At 37.4% G+C, this 19,189-nt stretch overlaps 1 protein-coding gene across 1 annotated transcript in view; it reads left to right on the top strand.

Annotated features, from left to right (window-relative positions):
- LOC149799285 (calcium-activated chloride channel regulator 3A-1-like) overlaps nt 1–19,189 on the top strand; it is a 42,862-nt gene that overhangs the window by 8,279 nt on the left and 15,394 nt on the right. Inside the window, exons 6-12 of the mRNA XM_089958583.1 lie at nt 811–920; nt 1,623–1,847; nt 2,285–2,581; nt 4,203–4,415; nt 6,468–6,738; nt 9,263–9,415; nt 10,924–11,136. Coding sequence (XP_089814709.1) covers nt 811–920; nt 1,623–1,847; nt 2,285–2,581; nt 4,203–4,415; nt 6,468–6,738; nt 9,263–9,415; nt 10,924–11,136 — 1,482 coding nt within the window. The remainder of the gene's footprint in view (nt 1–810; nt 921–1,622; nt 1,848–2,284; nt 2,582–4,202; nt 4,416–6,467; nt 6,739–9,262; nt 9,416–10,923; nt 11,137–19,189) is intronic.

The raw sequence follows: 19,189 nt of genomic DNA, 5'->3' as shown, positions 1-19,189 counted from the left end.
GAAACGCGTAAAGTTATCAGATTTGTAAGACTTACCCAAACGTGTAAAGCTCATAATAGTGAAACCCGTTTGGAAACGCGTAAAGTTATCAGATTTGTAAGACTTACCCAAACTTGTAAAGCTCTCAGAATACTGAGACGGGCCTGCAAACATTTAAACGTTTAAAGCTGTCGTAATAGTGAGACTAGTCAGCAAACGTGTAAAGGTCTCAGAAGGGTGAGGTCTGCATGCAAATGTTTAAAGCTAGTGATATCGGCCTGTACATGCACTTATTTCATACATCAATACGTAATGATATTTTTTGTACGGTCTTATGACTTTTGTAATGAATCTGTACTATGTGAAACCAATACAATCATCATCAATATCAATATAAAAAATTAAAGAATAAGAGCAGCTGCAACAGTAACATTAACAACAGCTCACAGAAAGGCGCTGGTGGACCTTCCGAAGGAATCGGCGTCTTACTGTGTCCTAAATTAATATTGCGACTTGGGAGGTAACTGTCATATTTTGTGCATAGTCACATTTTGCAACAATCAGTAATAGTTCCCTCTTGCCCCGTTACTCCCATCGACTCCACTACTCCTACCATCACTACTAATATTTCCAATATTACCATAGTGACCACTCCTGTCACCACCCTAATACCTACGTATATTTCACCTATTGCTGTAATAAGCAGAGTCAAGACTTACAACGTTATTGCTTCTTTTGTTTTCTTCACACATTCGCATCGATCGTACTGCTATATTAAAACTGTATCACTAAAATAACATATTTTTATTATGATTTTGTCCCACAATTCAGGTGCAAATCTTCCAGTGTCAGAGGCAACAAATACCACACCGATCTTCCGGTATGTACAGGAAGGAGATAAGAAAAGAGTATTTGTACTGGATGTTTCGGGAAGCATGCAGGTAACTACCTATTGAATTCTAGACCGTTTATATTATACTACTTTAAATGCCGCTCTGGCTATCATTACAAATAATTGTTTGACCTCATTGACTCAGTAAACAACTAAAAATCGCTGACAACAATCCAGTGTTTAAATGGAACCAGAATTTGTGTGGGCCACGTCCAAGAATAATTTTACGGTAACGTGTGAGCAAATTCATGCATTCAGCTGTCTATTATTATTTTTCTTCCCAAATGTGCTAACGAATATATCAGCGTATTATTTTGATACAAATTGTCAATTGCCTAGTGTAGCAACAGTATTATTTATACTGTTTCTGACCCGCTCATTCTCAGGAAATAAGTAAGTTTAAAATATTGAAACGATGACTAAGTCTACACGGCTTGCAATAAACATGTTCATGTAATTGCCTTATTTACAGATACATTACACACATTTGAAATTTATATTCTATTAATTTAATATGCACTTATTGGTCATAGTCTCTTCTAACAACATCCTTTAACTAAACTTAAAATCGTTCGTTTCAATATAATCGAAGGATTCTGCAGTTGCTGTTTGCTGAGGAATTGAAACTTATTTTAAAAATATTCACATCGATGGCCTTGGAATAATTACCTGTAAATTTGATGTCAGATAAAAGGAAGCTACATTTGAATTATTATTATTATTATTATTATTATTATCTTCTCCCTCATAGGGCCAGAGAATAGAACAGCAGAAGCTGGCCGCAGAGTATGTCATTGACAATATTATTGAATCTGGCTCCTGGTTGGGAATAGTGATTTTTGGTAGCTCCGCATCTGTGTCCAGCAATCTGACGCAGATTATCACAAGGGAGGATAGAGAGACCCTTAAGCGTAGATTACCGAATACTCTTCTTGGATCCACAAGCATCGGAGCAGGTCTTTTAAAGGGGATAGAGGTATAGTCATTCACCATGTATTAAATATAGATATGGAAATGACAACATTGCAGTACAATTGCTCGTTATTTTTGTCATTTGGCTTGACACCATGACTTTTGCTTCGTTTATATAAAGATCATATTTCATAAATCGGCATCTTACACTCCATAAATGTATTTTCACTATTCATTCAGGCATTATACAAAAGGCTCCCACACATACTTTGGAATCATATAAGAAACGTATCATTGCTTATTTAAAGTCCAGAATTTTAATTTTAAAATTACATTATTAACTTCAATACCTTTTGCCAGTAGCACGCATGGAGTGTACCATCTATGCAGAGCAAGCGCAATTACATTTGTCATTAATAATTTGATGTTTCTATTTTTAAAATTTTATTTTTCTTTGTTAAAAACATAACAGTAGTAATTTATTTCCGTTAACGTCAATAGGTTCTGAACCATGGATATCACAAAAGTGAAGAGAGCGAAATCATCTTGATAACAGATGGCGCGGAGAACACACGGCCGTTTATAGATGACGTGAAAGTAAGCCTTGTCACCAGTGGGATAGTGGTTCACACTATAGCTGTTTCGCAAAGTGCTGACAAAAAGTTATCAGAACTGGCAAAATTAACCAACGGTAAAAGTTACGTTTACCTAGAGTCAAATACAGTATCCTTCGCTGATGCCATGGCACAGACCATTTTGTCCAGTGGACCGCTCAGTTCCTTATCTACTCCAGTGAATGTATGTTTTACAAATTCTTTGATCTAAATAAGTTCTAAATCTCTTTGCGAAAATTTCTTACTTAACCACTTTAATTTGCTTTGTAACAGGAACGTTCCATGAGTGCTTCTTATAAAAAATATTACATTGCATTACCGATCGCTATGGTAATATTAAGATAACATGATAACGTTTGCTCATTTCCCGTATAATTTGAACTTATATTTAGATTGCAGGTATTACATTGATAATAGTTTATTAAACTTACGTGCTAACACCTAATTGTCTCGTCACTAAACCAAGACTGGTTTAAGTTTTTCTATAACGGCGCATCTTTTTGTATAATGTCAAATCAGATATACTAGTGATGAGAATACTTCGTAGTTTTGAAGTAAACGGATGATGTTATGGGAATACATTTCCATGTCTGACATTGTTTTAATACGATCACTCAAGCACGATAAGACCTTTTATGGTTTACATTAGTCAACCCACACCAAAAACCCAACAATCCCACAATAAAAACTGAAATTACACCTTCCGTCAATGTTTCTGATTTTACAGAGTACAAAGAATCAATTTACATACAGATACTCTTTGCAACATGTATTATGTATATTTAATTTTGTTATGTGTGATTGACTTCTGTCCATAACTGATGGTAAGAGCTTGGTCCAATCCGACTAATGCTTTATTCCTCTGGATAACATAATTCATAGCTATATTTTGTCGATGATTGTAGATTATATTTTACAGTTATTATTATTATTATTATTATTATTATTACTACTACTACTACTATTATTATTGGTTGGCAAACATCTTTACTTGGATTTGATTTCAGGTTGTTGGTTTTACCCTTGTGAATTCTTGGTTTACCTTTTGTTTGCCAGCTTCTTTACTAAAGTTTTAATAATAGGCCTGATATTGTTGACAATCTCATATGTTCCAGAAATGTACCTTTAATCCAAATCCAGGTCCTTATATTGCGACTATTCCAGGTTATTGGTACATCAGCACATTCAAAATTGGAATTCATTCGGACACCACTGTGATTCATTTAGATTCCTCTATACCTTTGGACTTGTGATTGAACGTTTAGGGTTATTTCTGATTGAATGCACAATATTGTAAATAAATTTAACTTTTCACTTTGTATTCACGGGAATTACATTAAGACCATATAGTTGTAATTCATTAAAGATCCGTTATGGAATAGGGCATGCAATATGCTGGCACAATCAAATGTTTTATTAAATGAATTATACGATATAGTTAATCATGTTTTGGATTGTAAGCAAATCAGACATTAGATATATTCTGTATTAGGAATCGGTTTCTAAGAACAAATCAGAGGAGTTAGAATGTTCAAAAGTGTACATTGATGACTACGATTTACTTTTCATATTTTCATGTTAAAACACGTATATGTGAAAAGATCATTAGCCTTTCTTTCTGCTTTCTTAATAAAATCGTAATGTAATTTCAAGTTCTATAAATTATAGACCCTCACCTTTGCCCTTTTATAATAAACAACAATATTTGTCAATTATCCAATCATACGTTTAAGAGGTTATGAAAACCAAGGGCACAGTTCTCGCATAATTATGCTTAAATGTAGTTTTCGATTTTTCTTCTTCAGATTTTCTCGCAAACAATAAATTTAAAAGCAAGAGAGGAGCAACAAATGTTCTTCTATATAGATGAAGGACTTGGGAAGGACACATCCCTCTGTTTAATAGGAAACATGATCCTTGCAATTAATGTGTCTCTACTTTCTCCAGTGGGCTCCAAGCTGTCTCAGAATATCAGTGGCCAGAAATATTCATGCATGGTATTTCCTGATGTGGCGGAGGTAATGTATATGTACATAGTTGTGCAGACTGCGGCAGCTTTTGCCCATCTCGATGTCTTTATTTTCTTTCTTTTTTGTTGAAGACACCGCATGTAGTTTTCTTTTCACAATGTTACATTTAATGTTTTACAAAAATATGTTATAGTCTTCAGACATTTACACCAAAAAAATACAAGTACTAAACCAAAATCTTTGGATACTATATACATATATTATAAATTATATATTTGTTCGTTGAATCGGTGAATGATTTAGGGGTAGACAAATAATGAAATAAATCCGACGAATGCGCCTAACTTAAAGTATTAAAAGTTGACGAACATGGCTTTAGGAGGTATATAATGATTTTGGTTATCATCTAACCTTCAGTATACGAACAATTACCATTTTAAAAGTCTCCTACCATTTATGCAGACTGAATTTAGAAACGCGAAGAAACAAATGCTTGTTTTGTCATTATCACTACATCAGATGTAACATTACAAGTTTGAATCAAATGCCACGAGGTTCGTGAATATTGTACACTTTAACATTCGTATTGCCGCACTGATGCGCTTGTGTTGACGAATACGCGAATAGTTATTGCTGTAGCGAACTATGTCTGACAAATCCATTATTGCATTTGCTATCCCTTCTGGTTTGCAAATAAATATGGTACTTTGGAAAACAACTGCAAAAGTTATAGATTATTGCATGATTAAACAATGTATTAAAAACTAAAATGTGCGCATATTTCCTATCTGATGGACCATTCAGGTTTTATGCGAGCACGACGCCATAGGATATAAATCAATAGATTAAATACATGTATATAATATAAGACGTAGTTATAGCTCTTCCCGAACAGCATCGCGAATAGTACCAGCTTCCTTATCTCACTGAATTTTCTGGTCAGCATTATTAAATGTAGATTAAAGTACCTAATTTGTTTCGCGCACAAGGTATTTATTCTTGATGAGACAGACCACATCATAGATAGACATTAAATAAAAATTTAGATATTAATTTACATTTCATACAATTATTCATATCATTCAATTGTTTTTTTAAATAATATAAATTGCATGCAAGTTAGGAATATAACAGTACATTGAAGCAGAACTATTTAGCAAATATTTATACTAGTGTTTAGATAAAATCCGAAACAAGTGGTTGATATCAACTGGAGAGGTTTCATTTCTGTAATTATTATTATTATTATTATTATTATTATTAGTAGTAGTAGTAGTAGTAGTTTTAGTATTCATATACTGATAACGTTCAGTTTAGACAAATGTTTCTTTAGTTTGTTTCATGTTGCTGACACTGACATGTTAAGTGAAAGTAGAACGCTAATTAAGAATAGTCCTGCTGTTCATTTGAGTAATTAAGATGCCGATGTTATTTATTTACACAAGGTTGAGTACTGTACCAAAACTGGACTCTTCCAGAACTCATGATGTACAGGCAGATTACATGTACACAAGCAATTCCTTTTCTGCATACAGTGGCTTAATTGTCTTGCGATATATGTGATTGTGTTTACATCATTCACACACGGCGATTTGGATACGTTTAACTGTGAGATGCTGTCATTACAATTCAAGGCGAAACAGAGATGTCATTCGCGATGTTATCCAGAGCGACCTAAATCACCATCTACCAAAGATGTTTATACTAAATTATTAACAGAATTGACACCTTCGTATCAATTTAAACACTTTTACTGAATCGCTGCTGTCAATATTGTCTTCAACATTCCTGAATATATATATATATATATATATATATATATATATATATATATATATATATATATATATATATATATATATATATATATATATATATATGCTTGGAGAGTAGTCCTGCTGTTTATTTGAGTTCAGTTGAGAACACATTTGCTCAATTATAAAGAATCGATATTTTGAGTAGGCAAAACATGATCTTCTCCACGATTTGAATGTCATGCAGCAATATGTTATACATACATTAATACATTATTTAATGCAAAATGTACAGGGTTAATTTATGTTATATGACTCACATGGATTCAATTACTATTTCTGGCAGATTGGACGGTATTCACTTACTATTTTCCCAACAACTGGCTCCACAGTCAATGTTTTGCTGTTTTCCAAACCTATATCCGCTGGTAAAGAAGTTGTGCGTGTCTCTTCTTGGTTGTCGGAGTCCTCATTTAATGCAAATTCTAACCAATATATCAGTGTATATACGGATGTACAAAGAGGACGATCACCTGTCTTGTATGCCACAGTGACCGCAATTATGGAGGCAAGCGGTGATTTACAGAAAACGTTTAGTTTACATGACAACGGTGCAGGTATGTCCACTTACATGCGTATGAAAATATTCCAGTATTATGTTGTCCCAAAGTAGCTATTTTTGAAATATTTTTTCGATAATATATCTACCCAAACAGCACTATATAATAAAAGCGCATCTAGGGTATTGCTGTGCTAGCACACTTCATTTGATATCCTTTAGTGAAATTTTGAAAGATGAAGATTTGTCTTTGCAAGTAGTTCTCTCTGTCTTCATAGCTTCCTCTACGGCAAAGGAACACACTACGTCAACATTTACACCATTGCAGGTGTTCATATTTCATTTGATTCAAACGTGGGCCTGTTGTGTGTGGACTTGGTCCCTAACTTTGCTCAGAATTAACAGAATAAACATAAATATGACTACTGGGGTAAGACGAGTTCTCGTCTGTAATGCAAACATTATTTCAGACTACTTAACGTACTTTAAGATCAAATTATTTTCAATCTTTGTCTAAAAGTGCGTGTGTGTATTTAAATTTTTAACGTAGCTTTAACAATTATTCAGTCATATCGCTACGATGTCTGCAGTGTGGCAGTGTTTAGTGATCCCTAGCACTGGGGCATCATGTCGCAGACATCTTACCCGATGTCCCACCCAGTCACATTATCCTGACACCAGGCTTACCAGTCCTAACACTAACCTCTTAATGCTGAGCGCCAAGCGAGGCAGCTGTTAGTACCATTTTTGTAAGTCTTTGGTATGACTCGGCCCGGGATAGAACCCACGACCTCCCGCATCCGAATCGGACACCCTAACCACTAAGCCATCGGAGCGATCTGTCAAAAAGTAATTGTCGCATAGATTATTATATCGAGAATTTTGCTTCACATGCAGATAGTTTGTAAAATTAGTCTGATTGGAGCAGAGGTCATCGCCCTTCTAAAGCAGTTCCGGTCAACCAACGTTTCCTTTCCGGATTGTATTTATTTAATATATTTGTTTTATTGCAAGGCAGTGTTTATTTTAAATTTTTTACCTAATTATCTTGGTAATCATAATTATCTCCAGATGCACCTTTGGTCTCGAAGTGACATTTGAACATGCAGCAATGGCTGTCCTAATTCTTCCTAGTGGGTTTCAAAATGACTTTAGGCATATGTTATTCATTGAGTAAATATTTGTTTATTCATTGAGTAAATATTTATTTACGTATACAGGTTGTCTCAAACAAATCTAAAATACTTATTTTATTTTGCTATCCACAACGTGTACAGGTATGAAAAATGACCAGTGAGTATTTCCAAGTACTGATCTTAGATCACGCACATGCGAAATGTGCGTATAATTCTCCCTTTGTAACAACGTAATAAAGATAGATTTATGAATAATCCAAGTGTCAAAATATCTCCTTTATGAGAACCATGAAATGCGTTTCTTTCTAAATATCGGATATTTTCATAAATTAATTTTATTATGACTGTATTCAGATTGTATGATGGTGAATTCTTATTTGACGAGGTACTACATGCATTTTGTTAGATCAAGAAAGTGACTCTTTTTGATTATGTCCCTAATGTTTGACATTTAAACAAAGGGCCATTACATAAGTTATAAAATATTTCCTTCATTGTAGCTGTGGATTGTATTTTTTCTGATGGTTATTCTATATAAAATTGTCTTTGTACATCATTAGCATAAAATGCAAACAATACCCAAAAATTAAATGGTATAACTGTCTGCATTTAACACTCGATAATGGCAATCACTACAGAAGGACGAAAAACTTGTCAATCATCACGACATCTTGAACACACAATCTTGCCACTTATGCATCGCTTATCAATGAACTCTACATTGTGAAATTACGAACAGTATAACAGTGTAAATCATGTTGTTCTCTATTTTCTTTGATCGGTCAGTGTACCACTTTTATTCATTGGGGATCAGTGTGCGTGTGTGTGCGGATTTGTGTGTGTAAATGATGTAAACTTTATTTGAAGCGTTTAACATATGTCTTCTTAAAATAATTTACAATGAAAAGTGCAATTTGGCACGTATTGACTTGGAAATTCGATTAAAATTCTAAATGGGCGCATTCTGCCTGCCAGTCAGTCCATTCTTATTTTTGTGCATTTGTTCTTTACATCTCTCTCGCTTCTTGAGGCCCTGAGTGGCCGAGTGGTCTAAAGCCTCACCATTACAGATCACTGCCATCTCACCTCTGTATGCGTGGGTTCGGTTCTCGGAATCGGCCAGTGTGGGTATGTGAGAAAGCTTGCTAGTAGCTTCTCGTGGGTCGGTGGTTCTTTCCGGAGATTTCACCGGTTGTTCCTCCATCATTTATACTGGCCGCCATGTATAGCATCTCTTGTGCTGACAAATCGATTTAAACTCTACAACAATAACAACAACTCTCTCTTTCATTTCTTTCGAGCTATTAGATGCTTGATGGAAATTTGGATGTAAAGTTGGGATAACGGAACATTTAATTTTTTTATTTATGAAATGCTTACTACATTGCATGAGCTAAAAGTTCCATCAAAGGCGACACGCCTAATATCTGTACTATTATTAATTAGGGGCTGACCTAATTGCTGGAGACGGAATATATTCTGCCTACATCCTTCCTGCGTATATTAGCGGTAATGGACGCAGTTCCATCAAAATTTCTGTTGTCGGCGAAAAAGATGCACAAACTGAAAAGCGTTCAAGAACGAACAGAAGTAGTCAAGGTTTGTAGAAAACTATATCTATATTCGTATCTAATTGATTACTATCGATATTAGCGCAATATGTTGAGCTGAGCGTTGGGACAATTTCATCTCAGCATGTTGTACGCATCATTAGAAACACAAAGAACACTTTCAAGATAATACAATTGTAAAAGTTAAGTACGTACATATTTGTATAGCTCGTGTTTTATTCCCTAGATGCATTGAATTTTCAACTACACTTCCTTTTGTCGTCCTGTTAAATGTTAGTCTTTTGACTAGTGTATGTAATCAAACAGGAATAACTTAATCCACCCTGTGTAATTTCTATTGGTAACTTTCAACTATTATGTATACATTGACCTCTGTCTGTTGAATACGCAGTGACTGCGTACTTCGATGCTAGTTAATTAATGACTTGCCTAGTGAACGTGTCGGCTACGCATGGATGCTTATAATCACGACTAACGTCACTCTGTTTCTATCGACATACTTTTAGGCGACAGACGATGAGAGTCGATGTGTGAAGGCATGGCAATTGTTGTTGCAACTCAGTGATGTGTTTCAATTTACGAAAAATTCCCTAATCTGTATGATATTTTGTATCTGTATAAAATTCACGTTACGTTCACTTCCAATAGATATAGTGATATATCTTTCAATTATGTTTCATGTCTACTTGAAACATTCGGGAATAATTTTCATAAAGACTGATACTTCTCAGTGACTGTATTTACAGGGCAGTAATTACTTGGCCTCGTAGCTATTGTCTGTCTGCACCTCAAGCCTATAATGAGGACTACATTCTATCTTGTCTTGTGGAGACTCGCTTAATCGATATAATATGGAAGTTGATGCTTAGGTGCAATTTGTCATGAAGATGGTAATACAATAAATCTTAAAGAAGAAGAAAATCGCAGAGAAGTATACTAATAAAATAACAGAAAGTAGAAAATACGAATAAAAGAAATTATTCACCAACAGTCTTTATATACCATAGGTTTTGCTCATTCCTGCCTACAGAAAATGACATAACTTGTCGAAGTGTAATCACGCTGGGAGATGTAGAATATGCCCTTCTGCATGCCATACAATTAATGCTAACCCTTTTCTCCTGGGATGCCTCTTGTAATGATAACAATGCTAAGAAGGTATTGGACGGTTGAAAGATTTGTGGTTCTTTATGGACGAATATTGATCTTGTCATTAAAAACTTTGTTACGTTGGATCTAGGATCTGTATCTTTGTTTAGTATACTTCTTTGGCTGATGCCTAAGCGTACTCAGTAATACATACATACATACATACATACATACATACATACATACATACGGAACTGAAGAATAAAGCAAAATATTGTGCTAGATTTTATTGGGTGATCTTAAGTCATTTTACTGTTTCGCTTTTTATATATTTACTGTCTATTTTAGCTTTTTTTCGATATAATTTTGGACATTTTTGCTTGTCATACCGAGATTGCTGTAAGTTTCATTTCTTGATTTATTCTGTTTGAATGGTTATTTATTTAGGAAAATCAACAACATCAACAGAGAATTTTCAACGTATGTCGTTACCCGGTGAATTCACGGTGTCAGACTATAACCCTGGAAGTTCTACACTTCTGCCGCCTTCGAGAATAACCGATCTTCAGTTGACTTTACTTGGATTTGATCAATCAAATAGTAATCCTGTGTATGCTTTGGAATGGACTGCTCCTGGATCTGACCTAGACACTGGAAAAGGTATTTGTTTGAAGCTAACATCTAGCACCAAACTACATAAGAAAACCCCACAAGAATTGCCTGTTGATAAGTTATTTGCATTGATACACAGTCAGGTAGTTTTTCGCACGTGTCAGAAATATAGGCAAAGTGTTTCTCGCAAAGGAGAGAGAGAGAGAGAGAGAGAGAGAGAGAGAGAGAGAGCGCAATGGGTCTTGTACAGTCCGTATATCTGCGTTTCTTTCCAATACATCAGTTTGCAAGAAATATATCTCACAAACTGCGGCGTCGATTTAAACAGATTTAAATATTTATATCATATAATCGAGTCCCAAGAATGATTTAGCTTTCGGTGATTATAAATTTTTTATTCCATGTATTTTAAACATGTAAAATATTTCTTTGACTTTGATATTTCACAACGAAGCTAACAAAAAGGCGGACAAAGAAAATTGTATATATATACTTTGACATATGTGCCAACACGTTGTAAATACGATGAAGGAAATACAATTGCATCCATATGCATTCTAAACATACTTGTTTGAACATTTGACACTTCGACGTATGTACCAAAACTTTTTAAATACGATTAAGGAAATATAATTGCATCAATATGCATTCTAAAAAACTTGTTTGAACATTTGACACTTCGACGTATGTGCCAAAACATTGTAAATACGCTTAAGGAAATATAATTGCATCAATATGCATTCTAAAAATACTTGTATGAACATTTGACACTTAGACTTATGTGCCAAAACTTTGTAAATACGATTAAGGAAATATAATTGCATCATACAAAGGAAGTTTAGTAGGCATACTTAGATTAATATGTATGTAAAATCCAGCATCGTAATGATTAACATTTCTTCAAAATTTTCAAAATATACTGTGAAGAATTCATATGACAAACACAAAACTAGGGATTTGTTATTGGTCCTTGCTTTGGACACAAGTTAAATGTATTGGAGTATTTGACCTTAACCTTCTAAATGCTACGTAAATGGACCGGAACAATTGGGATCTTACGATATATCCTAGCCTGTTGTCAGTGATATTTGTTCCACTGAATTACACACAGCGTATCGATATAACTTGATATCATTGGTATGCTCAGTATTGATTTAGTCTAATAATAGCCTTATAATGTGTCTATAATAAATTGCATTTACATCGCAGCCCCAGGAAGAAATCTGCCCCTCCTCCCAGACATTTAGAATGGTCATAATAGCTAATTGTGTTGAACCTGGTCATAGCGGTACTTTGTGTTACTTGAAATTATGTTTCAGCATCAAGTGATGACATCATTCATCATTAAAAATAGTTTCAAAGATAAATAGCACACACGTGGACATTTAATCTTTTGCACCAATACCAAAACTAATGACGTTTGGCGATATGTTAAGGGTCAACATGGCAAAACTTAGGTGTGGTTATATCCAGACTTTATCTTCATAGGACAAAATGTTGCCGTTGTATATTGAAAACTGAGGATTTTCCATGTTACACACCTAAGAAAGTTTGGATATATCACCATGATTGATTGTTTCCGTTATTGTTATGCATTAGTGTCGATACATGACGGTAGTCGACTTTATGAGGAGGGGGATACGTACGTTTTGGCTATCAAAAAACAAACCTCATCAGGTTACACTTTCGTGCTGTAAGCAATAACGGTAGTGGTAAGAACGTCTAGAATACAAGATTTAGTACTTGAACCATTAATAATGTAATACATAATAAATAATATAAATCTCTCCGTTAGAAAATGTAAACTATATATATAATTTAGTGGTATTCTGATGGATTAATAGTGGTACGCAATTTCCTGGTGCAAATATCTGACCTTGAAAAATACAGTATAAAGAATGATTTTTGTTCAATAAAAGTATAAGTCTGTGTTGTTGACTTAAATGACAGATAAAGGGATACAAATGTAGGATACTTAATCACTTGTACATCACTATATTTATCTGAACAAGTAAATCATACGCACGATGATTTTATTTAACATTTCGTTCTAATCTACTTGAAAACACATGCAACACTTTAAAATAGTCTCCGTTGTTACAACGTATTATACATCAGTATTAGTAGTGAATGGGGATCTTATAGGGTCTATGGGACTTATCATTAAAAATACCCTTGGGAACATATAGGGTCTATGTAAATTTAACATGGAGAAAAATCGTGGGAACATATAGGGTCTATGGGAATTAACATGGCCAAAAACCCTGGGACAATATAGGGTCTATGTAAATTTAACATGGCCAAAAAAAACCTGGGACTGTATAGGGTCTATGTAAAATTGAAATAGGGAGGGTCTCTATTTTTTTTTTTTAAAAAAATAAAAAATAAAATAAAAAAAGGGGTAGGCAATGGAAAGGCTATCTCTTTTCGAGAAATATGGCTGGCCCTGAAAAGGGCCTTTGGTTTATGTTAATATGCCCTTAACATAAAGGGCATTTGCGACATCTTCTTGTCCTCAAACTTCGTCTTACAGCAGGGCCATACATCAGAGTCCTCTTGAGGCAACCTTGTCTCTCTATATAGACTCTTCTTATCCACAGGCTGCTGCTGGTCCTGTGGACAACGGTCCACTTGGATCGGACATACATGAGCATGTCCGTCCTGAACATCATTGTTGACACAAGGGTTGAAGATTCAACGTCGGTCCACATGTTGAGGCTCCGATAATAGGTGAATCAATGCAGTGAACTGCGCTTATTTATAGGGACAGAAAGGATTGAAACGGATTGAGTTCATTCACCAATCCGAACATGCGTTACAGAATTCAGTCAGCCCGCATCCAATCCGAAGAGAGCAGTCTGTGACGTCACGTAGTCAATATAGATTCGCTAGCGCTTGTGTGCAGTCAATCTATGCGACAGTGATTCAACATGACGGAAACTCAGAAAACGATCCAATGGGGTGCACCAGCAGGGGAGACCGCCCAAGGGAACCCGGACTTACTTTCAGAAGAGGTGAATTGGGATTTTGTGGATTTTCTCTCCTCGCAAGAATTTGTTCCGGAACCTGTGTTACCTTCTTCATTACCGCAAGTGGAGAATTTTAGACAGAGACAGAAAGAAGAATTGGAGAAATTTATGCAACGACAAAAGGAAGCCGAACAAGTTTTTCTCCTACAGCAAGAGCAGCAAGAAGAAGAGGTAAGAAAAAAACAACAGCAGCAACAGCAAGAAGAAGTAGCAGCAAAGAAACAAGAGGGTGAAAATCAAACGGTCACGGTGCTGTTGGACATTTTAGCGGAGTTAAGAAGTCTGAAACAAATGTATCAGACTTCTTTATCACGACCAAAGAGAATACGACCTTCCCGAGCTAAACACGTCAACCCTGTGACTAAGCCTACCGTACCACCCTTAGTGATTTCAACCCAATCATCAACATTACGCAGTTCAGAAGTAGGCCTTGGCCGTGGCAAAGGCATAAGGCAGTTAAAGTTGATTGGTTAAACTCACCCCTACATCATAAAGAGAAAAAGGCCCTTTTCAGGACCACCCACATTTCTCGAAAAGAAATACAATTTCAATTTGCCAACAACTCAAAAAAAAACCCCACCCATTTTACCCTTATAGTACGTGTCTGTGTATGAGTGCGTGAGTGTACGTTCTTATTTTAAAATCATAACTCAAAGACTCTTACCTTATATCATTCATTTATTCTTTTATCCATTTTTTACAATCCAATTCACAATTCACAACACAACACTTTAATAAAAAGTTCATTGACTTCTTCTTTCTCCTTGTTTAGTCTCTCTGTTTTTTGAATTTCTTCATCGTCTTTTCCTCATTTTCTTCCCTTCTTCTTTTCTTCTTCTCCTGTTTCTTTGCCTCTTGTAAATAGAATTGTCTTTTTTCTTCCTCTTCTTCCTCTGAAGAATCCCTCTCTTCTTCCGAAGAATCCCTCTCTTCTTCTGAAGAATCCTTCTTTTCTTCTGACTCCTCTTGTTTCTTTTTTGGGCAATCTGGAGACCAATGTCCTTTTTCTTTACAATAATAACAGGTATCTTGACTTTTGTCTTTTTTAGTCCCTGTTTTTGTTCTTTTTTGACGGTCTGGACACTCTGAAGACCAATGCCCTTTCTTCTGACAGATATAGCAAGTATCTTGACTTTTATCTCGAAAGGAAGGAGAGTAGTCCGTAGGCTGGTCTGAAGAGAATTTTCTAATGACCCCTCGCAAAGCTCTGACGAAACGTTCCATCTGGTTAGTCTCTTCCATCGTTGTACTCGGCTTGAGAGTGAAATGAATAGTGAAAGGATAAGACACACACCCTTTTATATACGCTGGTCTGCTATGACTATAAAGTAGCTCATGGTGTTTGAACTTGAGTCATTTGACTTTTTGCTTTCAAGATGAAACGATCCCATTCATTCGAGAAGAAAGAAGAAGAAGAAAGTAAGAGGCAGAAACGTGATCTATCGCCTCGAACCAGGGCTGAAATCTTGGCACAAATTCATGCCAGTGATTTTGAAGAGGACATGAGTGAACCAGAATTTGAAACCTCTAAACCAAGTTCACCACCCTTAGTCAACCCTGAAAAATACTATTCCATTCGAGAGACGGAAAAGCGCTCCTCTAGAAAATTTAGAACCACGGCTTACAAATACACGGTGAAGTTTAAGGATTTCAAGTCCGAAGTACCGTTAGAGAAAGCAGAAGGGTTCATCACCGGAGTGTGGGATTCTCTGCTCACTGCACTCAAGCGACAATGTCAACCCAAAGAAGACGATCGCTTGAGACTTTCCATACAACACGACGGTTTGAAATCCCCTGTTTGGATCGAGTTTAGCACCCCTGCAGAATTGACCGCTTCCAAAGTCATGGACAGGATTCAACACGTGCAACAATTTAATGACCAGTTTGACATCACCGATGGAAAAGCCACATTGGACATGACCCACGTCTCTCCTCCTCAAGGGACCGGACGCAAAAAGATGTTATTGGTGAACGACCTTCGCAGCATTAAGCGTAACCTTGTCCGAATTCACAATCCTCATGACCAGATGTGTTTAGCCCGTGCCATCGTGGTGGGACGAACCTATGCCAACAAGAACGACACGGTAGAATGGAAAAGAGACTGGGAGAACATTCGACAATCGGACCGAGCCAAACAACGAAGTGAAGCAGAACTGCTGTTACGACAAGCCGGACTGTCCAAAGACACACCCTGTGGCATTCCTGAGATGCAAAAATTGCAAGATGCCCTAGCTCCACGATACACCTTGAAAGTGCACCCTCAAGAAGTGCGCGGGTCTTTGTTGTTTCGAGGGCAAGACTTTAAGGACGGAAAATACATTCATGTTTATCATCACGATGAACATTTCGATACCATTACCAGTATCACCGGATTCCTGGGATACGGTTATTACTGTGAGAAATGTGACCATGGTTATAATAATCGAGAGCAACACAAGCATTGTGGATTGAAATGCTCAGGATGTTTGGCCTCTTCACCCTGTCTGAGCGAAGAACCAGTGCCTTGTTCAACTTGTCTGCGCACGTTTGTCAGCCCTACCTGTTACCAACAACATCTGAAAACGCAAGGTTCACAGAAGAAATGCGCTTGTCAACTCCTGAGATTGTGCCCTACGTGTGAACAAGTCATACGTACCAATAGTACCAAGGCACACGTATGTCGAGGAAAGAAAAAATGTCACATTTGTCACCACATCGTGGACTTGGAACACCAATGTTACGTGCAAAAATACCAACCCCCACCAGAGAAAGAGGACGGTCACAAGAAGAAAGGCAATTTCATCTTTTTCGATTTCGAATGCATGCAAGAAACCGGCATTCACATTCCTAATTTCTGTGTGGCTCATCGAGCGTGCGAGAAGTGCATTCAAGAACCTATCTTCAGTCATTGCCCTCACTGCAGCAAGATTCCTGGAGGGCATGAAAAAATCTTTCGAGGACCGAACACGTTAGCCGATTTTGCCCAATGGGTCTTAGACCCCGTCGACAAGACGTGGAGCCAAGAGGACATCGAACGTTACGGAGATTGTCATCGTCATGCCACGGTGATGGCTCACAATTTCTCCGGATACGATGGACAGTTTCTTTTGAGGTACTATACGGAACAAGGCACCGAACGTCCTAAAGTGACTTTGAACGGAGCCAAAATCATTTTCATGCAAGTGGGACAAGTACAGTTTAAAGATTCGATGAGCTATTTGGCCATGCCTTTGAGTCGAATGCCTAAAACGTTTGGAATGACAGAAATGGCTAAAGGGTACTTTCCACACTTTTTCAATACGGAAGCCAATCAACATGCCGTTCTACCCCATTTACCCGAGGCTCACTATTACGACCCCGACAACATGCGTACCGAACAACGAGAAGCTTTCTACGCTTGGTACCAGGCTCACGCCTCGGACCCTTTCGACTTTCAGGAAGAAATGTTAAAGTATTGTCGTTCCGACGTGGACATTTTACGACGTTGCTGTGGAAAATTTCGAGAACTGTTCATGGAACACGGAGGGGTCGATCCTTTGAAAGAAGCTTGCACCATTGCCAAAGCGTGTTCCTTAGTGTATCGACAACGATTCATGCCTGAAAACACCGTGGCTGTCATCAGTCCTCAAACGACCCACTTTGTCAAACGTCAATACTCGGTCAAAGCCCTACGTTGGTTACATTACTTGTGCGACAAGGAAGACAACGGAGGGGGCGAAAAGACCATCGGAACGTATTCGGTCGATGGCTGGGACTTAGAAAACCCCAAGATCGTGTACGAGTTTAACGGTTGCTTATTTCACGGATGTCCCGTCTGTTACCCTGACCGTGGCACTAAAAATCAGTTTTTGCAACGAACCATGGAAGACTTGTACCAGGACACTTGTCAGCGGCGCCTAAAGTTAGAACAGCAAGGATACCAAGTGGTGGAAATGTGGGAACACGAGTACGATCACCGTATGAAAACCGATCCCGAGTTTAAACGCCTCTTGGAAAGTTACCAGTTCATGGACCCGCTGAACCCGAGGGATAGTTTGTACGGAGGAAGGACCAATGCCACCTGTTTGCTGTACCAAGCCGACGAAGAGAAAGGCGAAGAAATCAAATACTTGGACGTGTGTTCGCTGTATCCCTACGTGTGCAAATATTGTCGCTTTCCCGTAGGGCACCCGCAATTGCTGACGGAACACATCGACCTGAAAAACATTCGACAATACGAAGGCTTGATCAAGTGTAAAGTTTTGCCTCCCACGAACCTATACCATCCCGTCTTACCTCACCATTGTCAAGGCAAACTGATGTTTCCCTTGTGCCGTACTTGTGCCGAAACGTGCAACCAAGACCAACCTTGCCAGCACAGCCAGGAAGAACGGGCCTTGACGGGAACCTGGGTCAGCGTAGAATTGTTCAAAGCTCTGGACATGGGATACCAACTGTTAGAAGTGTACGAAATTTGCCACTTTCCCAAGACACAACAATACCACAAGGGTGACCCCACGCAGAAAGGCATTTTCGCAGACTACGTGGATGCCTTTTTGAAACTGAAGCAAGAAGCCAGCGGCTATCCTTCCTGGTGTCACACTCCCGAAGACCAAATAAAATTCAAAGAGAAGTGCTACGAACAAGAAGGCATCACTTTAGACCACATCGAGAAAAACGAAGGCAGGCCATCGTTTGCCAAAGTGATGTTAAATTCTTGTGGGGTAAAATGGCACAACGACCGTGTTTACCCAAGACGGAATATTTGACAGAACCTTCCCGCTACTTCCAGATGATTCACGACAAAACCAAATACATGAAACACGTGACGTCGTTCGAGAGAATTTGATCTTGATCAATTACGAAGAAGATCTGGACTTTGTACAAGACGACCCTTTTGGAAATGTCATCATTGCGGCTTACGTGACAGCTCATGCTCGCTTAAAATTGTACGAAGCTTTAGAACTGTTAGGGGAACGCGTCCTGTACTTTGACACGGACAGTTGCATTTACATCCATCACCCGATTCAACATCACCCTAACATCGAAGGAGACCGTTTAGGAGCCTGGACAGACGAGCATCCCGACGACAAGATTCTAAGTTTCGTCAGTGG

Source organism: Sinohyriopsis cumingii, chromosome 5, assembly GCF_028554795.1.
Source record: "Sinohyriopsis cumingii isolate HCF-2022 chromosome 5, ASM2855479v2, whole genome shotgun sequence".
Lineage (NCBI taxonomy): Eukaryota > Metazoa > Mollusca > Bivalvia > Unionida > Unionidae > Sinohyriopsis > Sinohyriopsis cumingii.
This window is presented reverse-complemented; position numbering and strand designations above follow the sequence as displayed.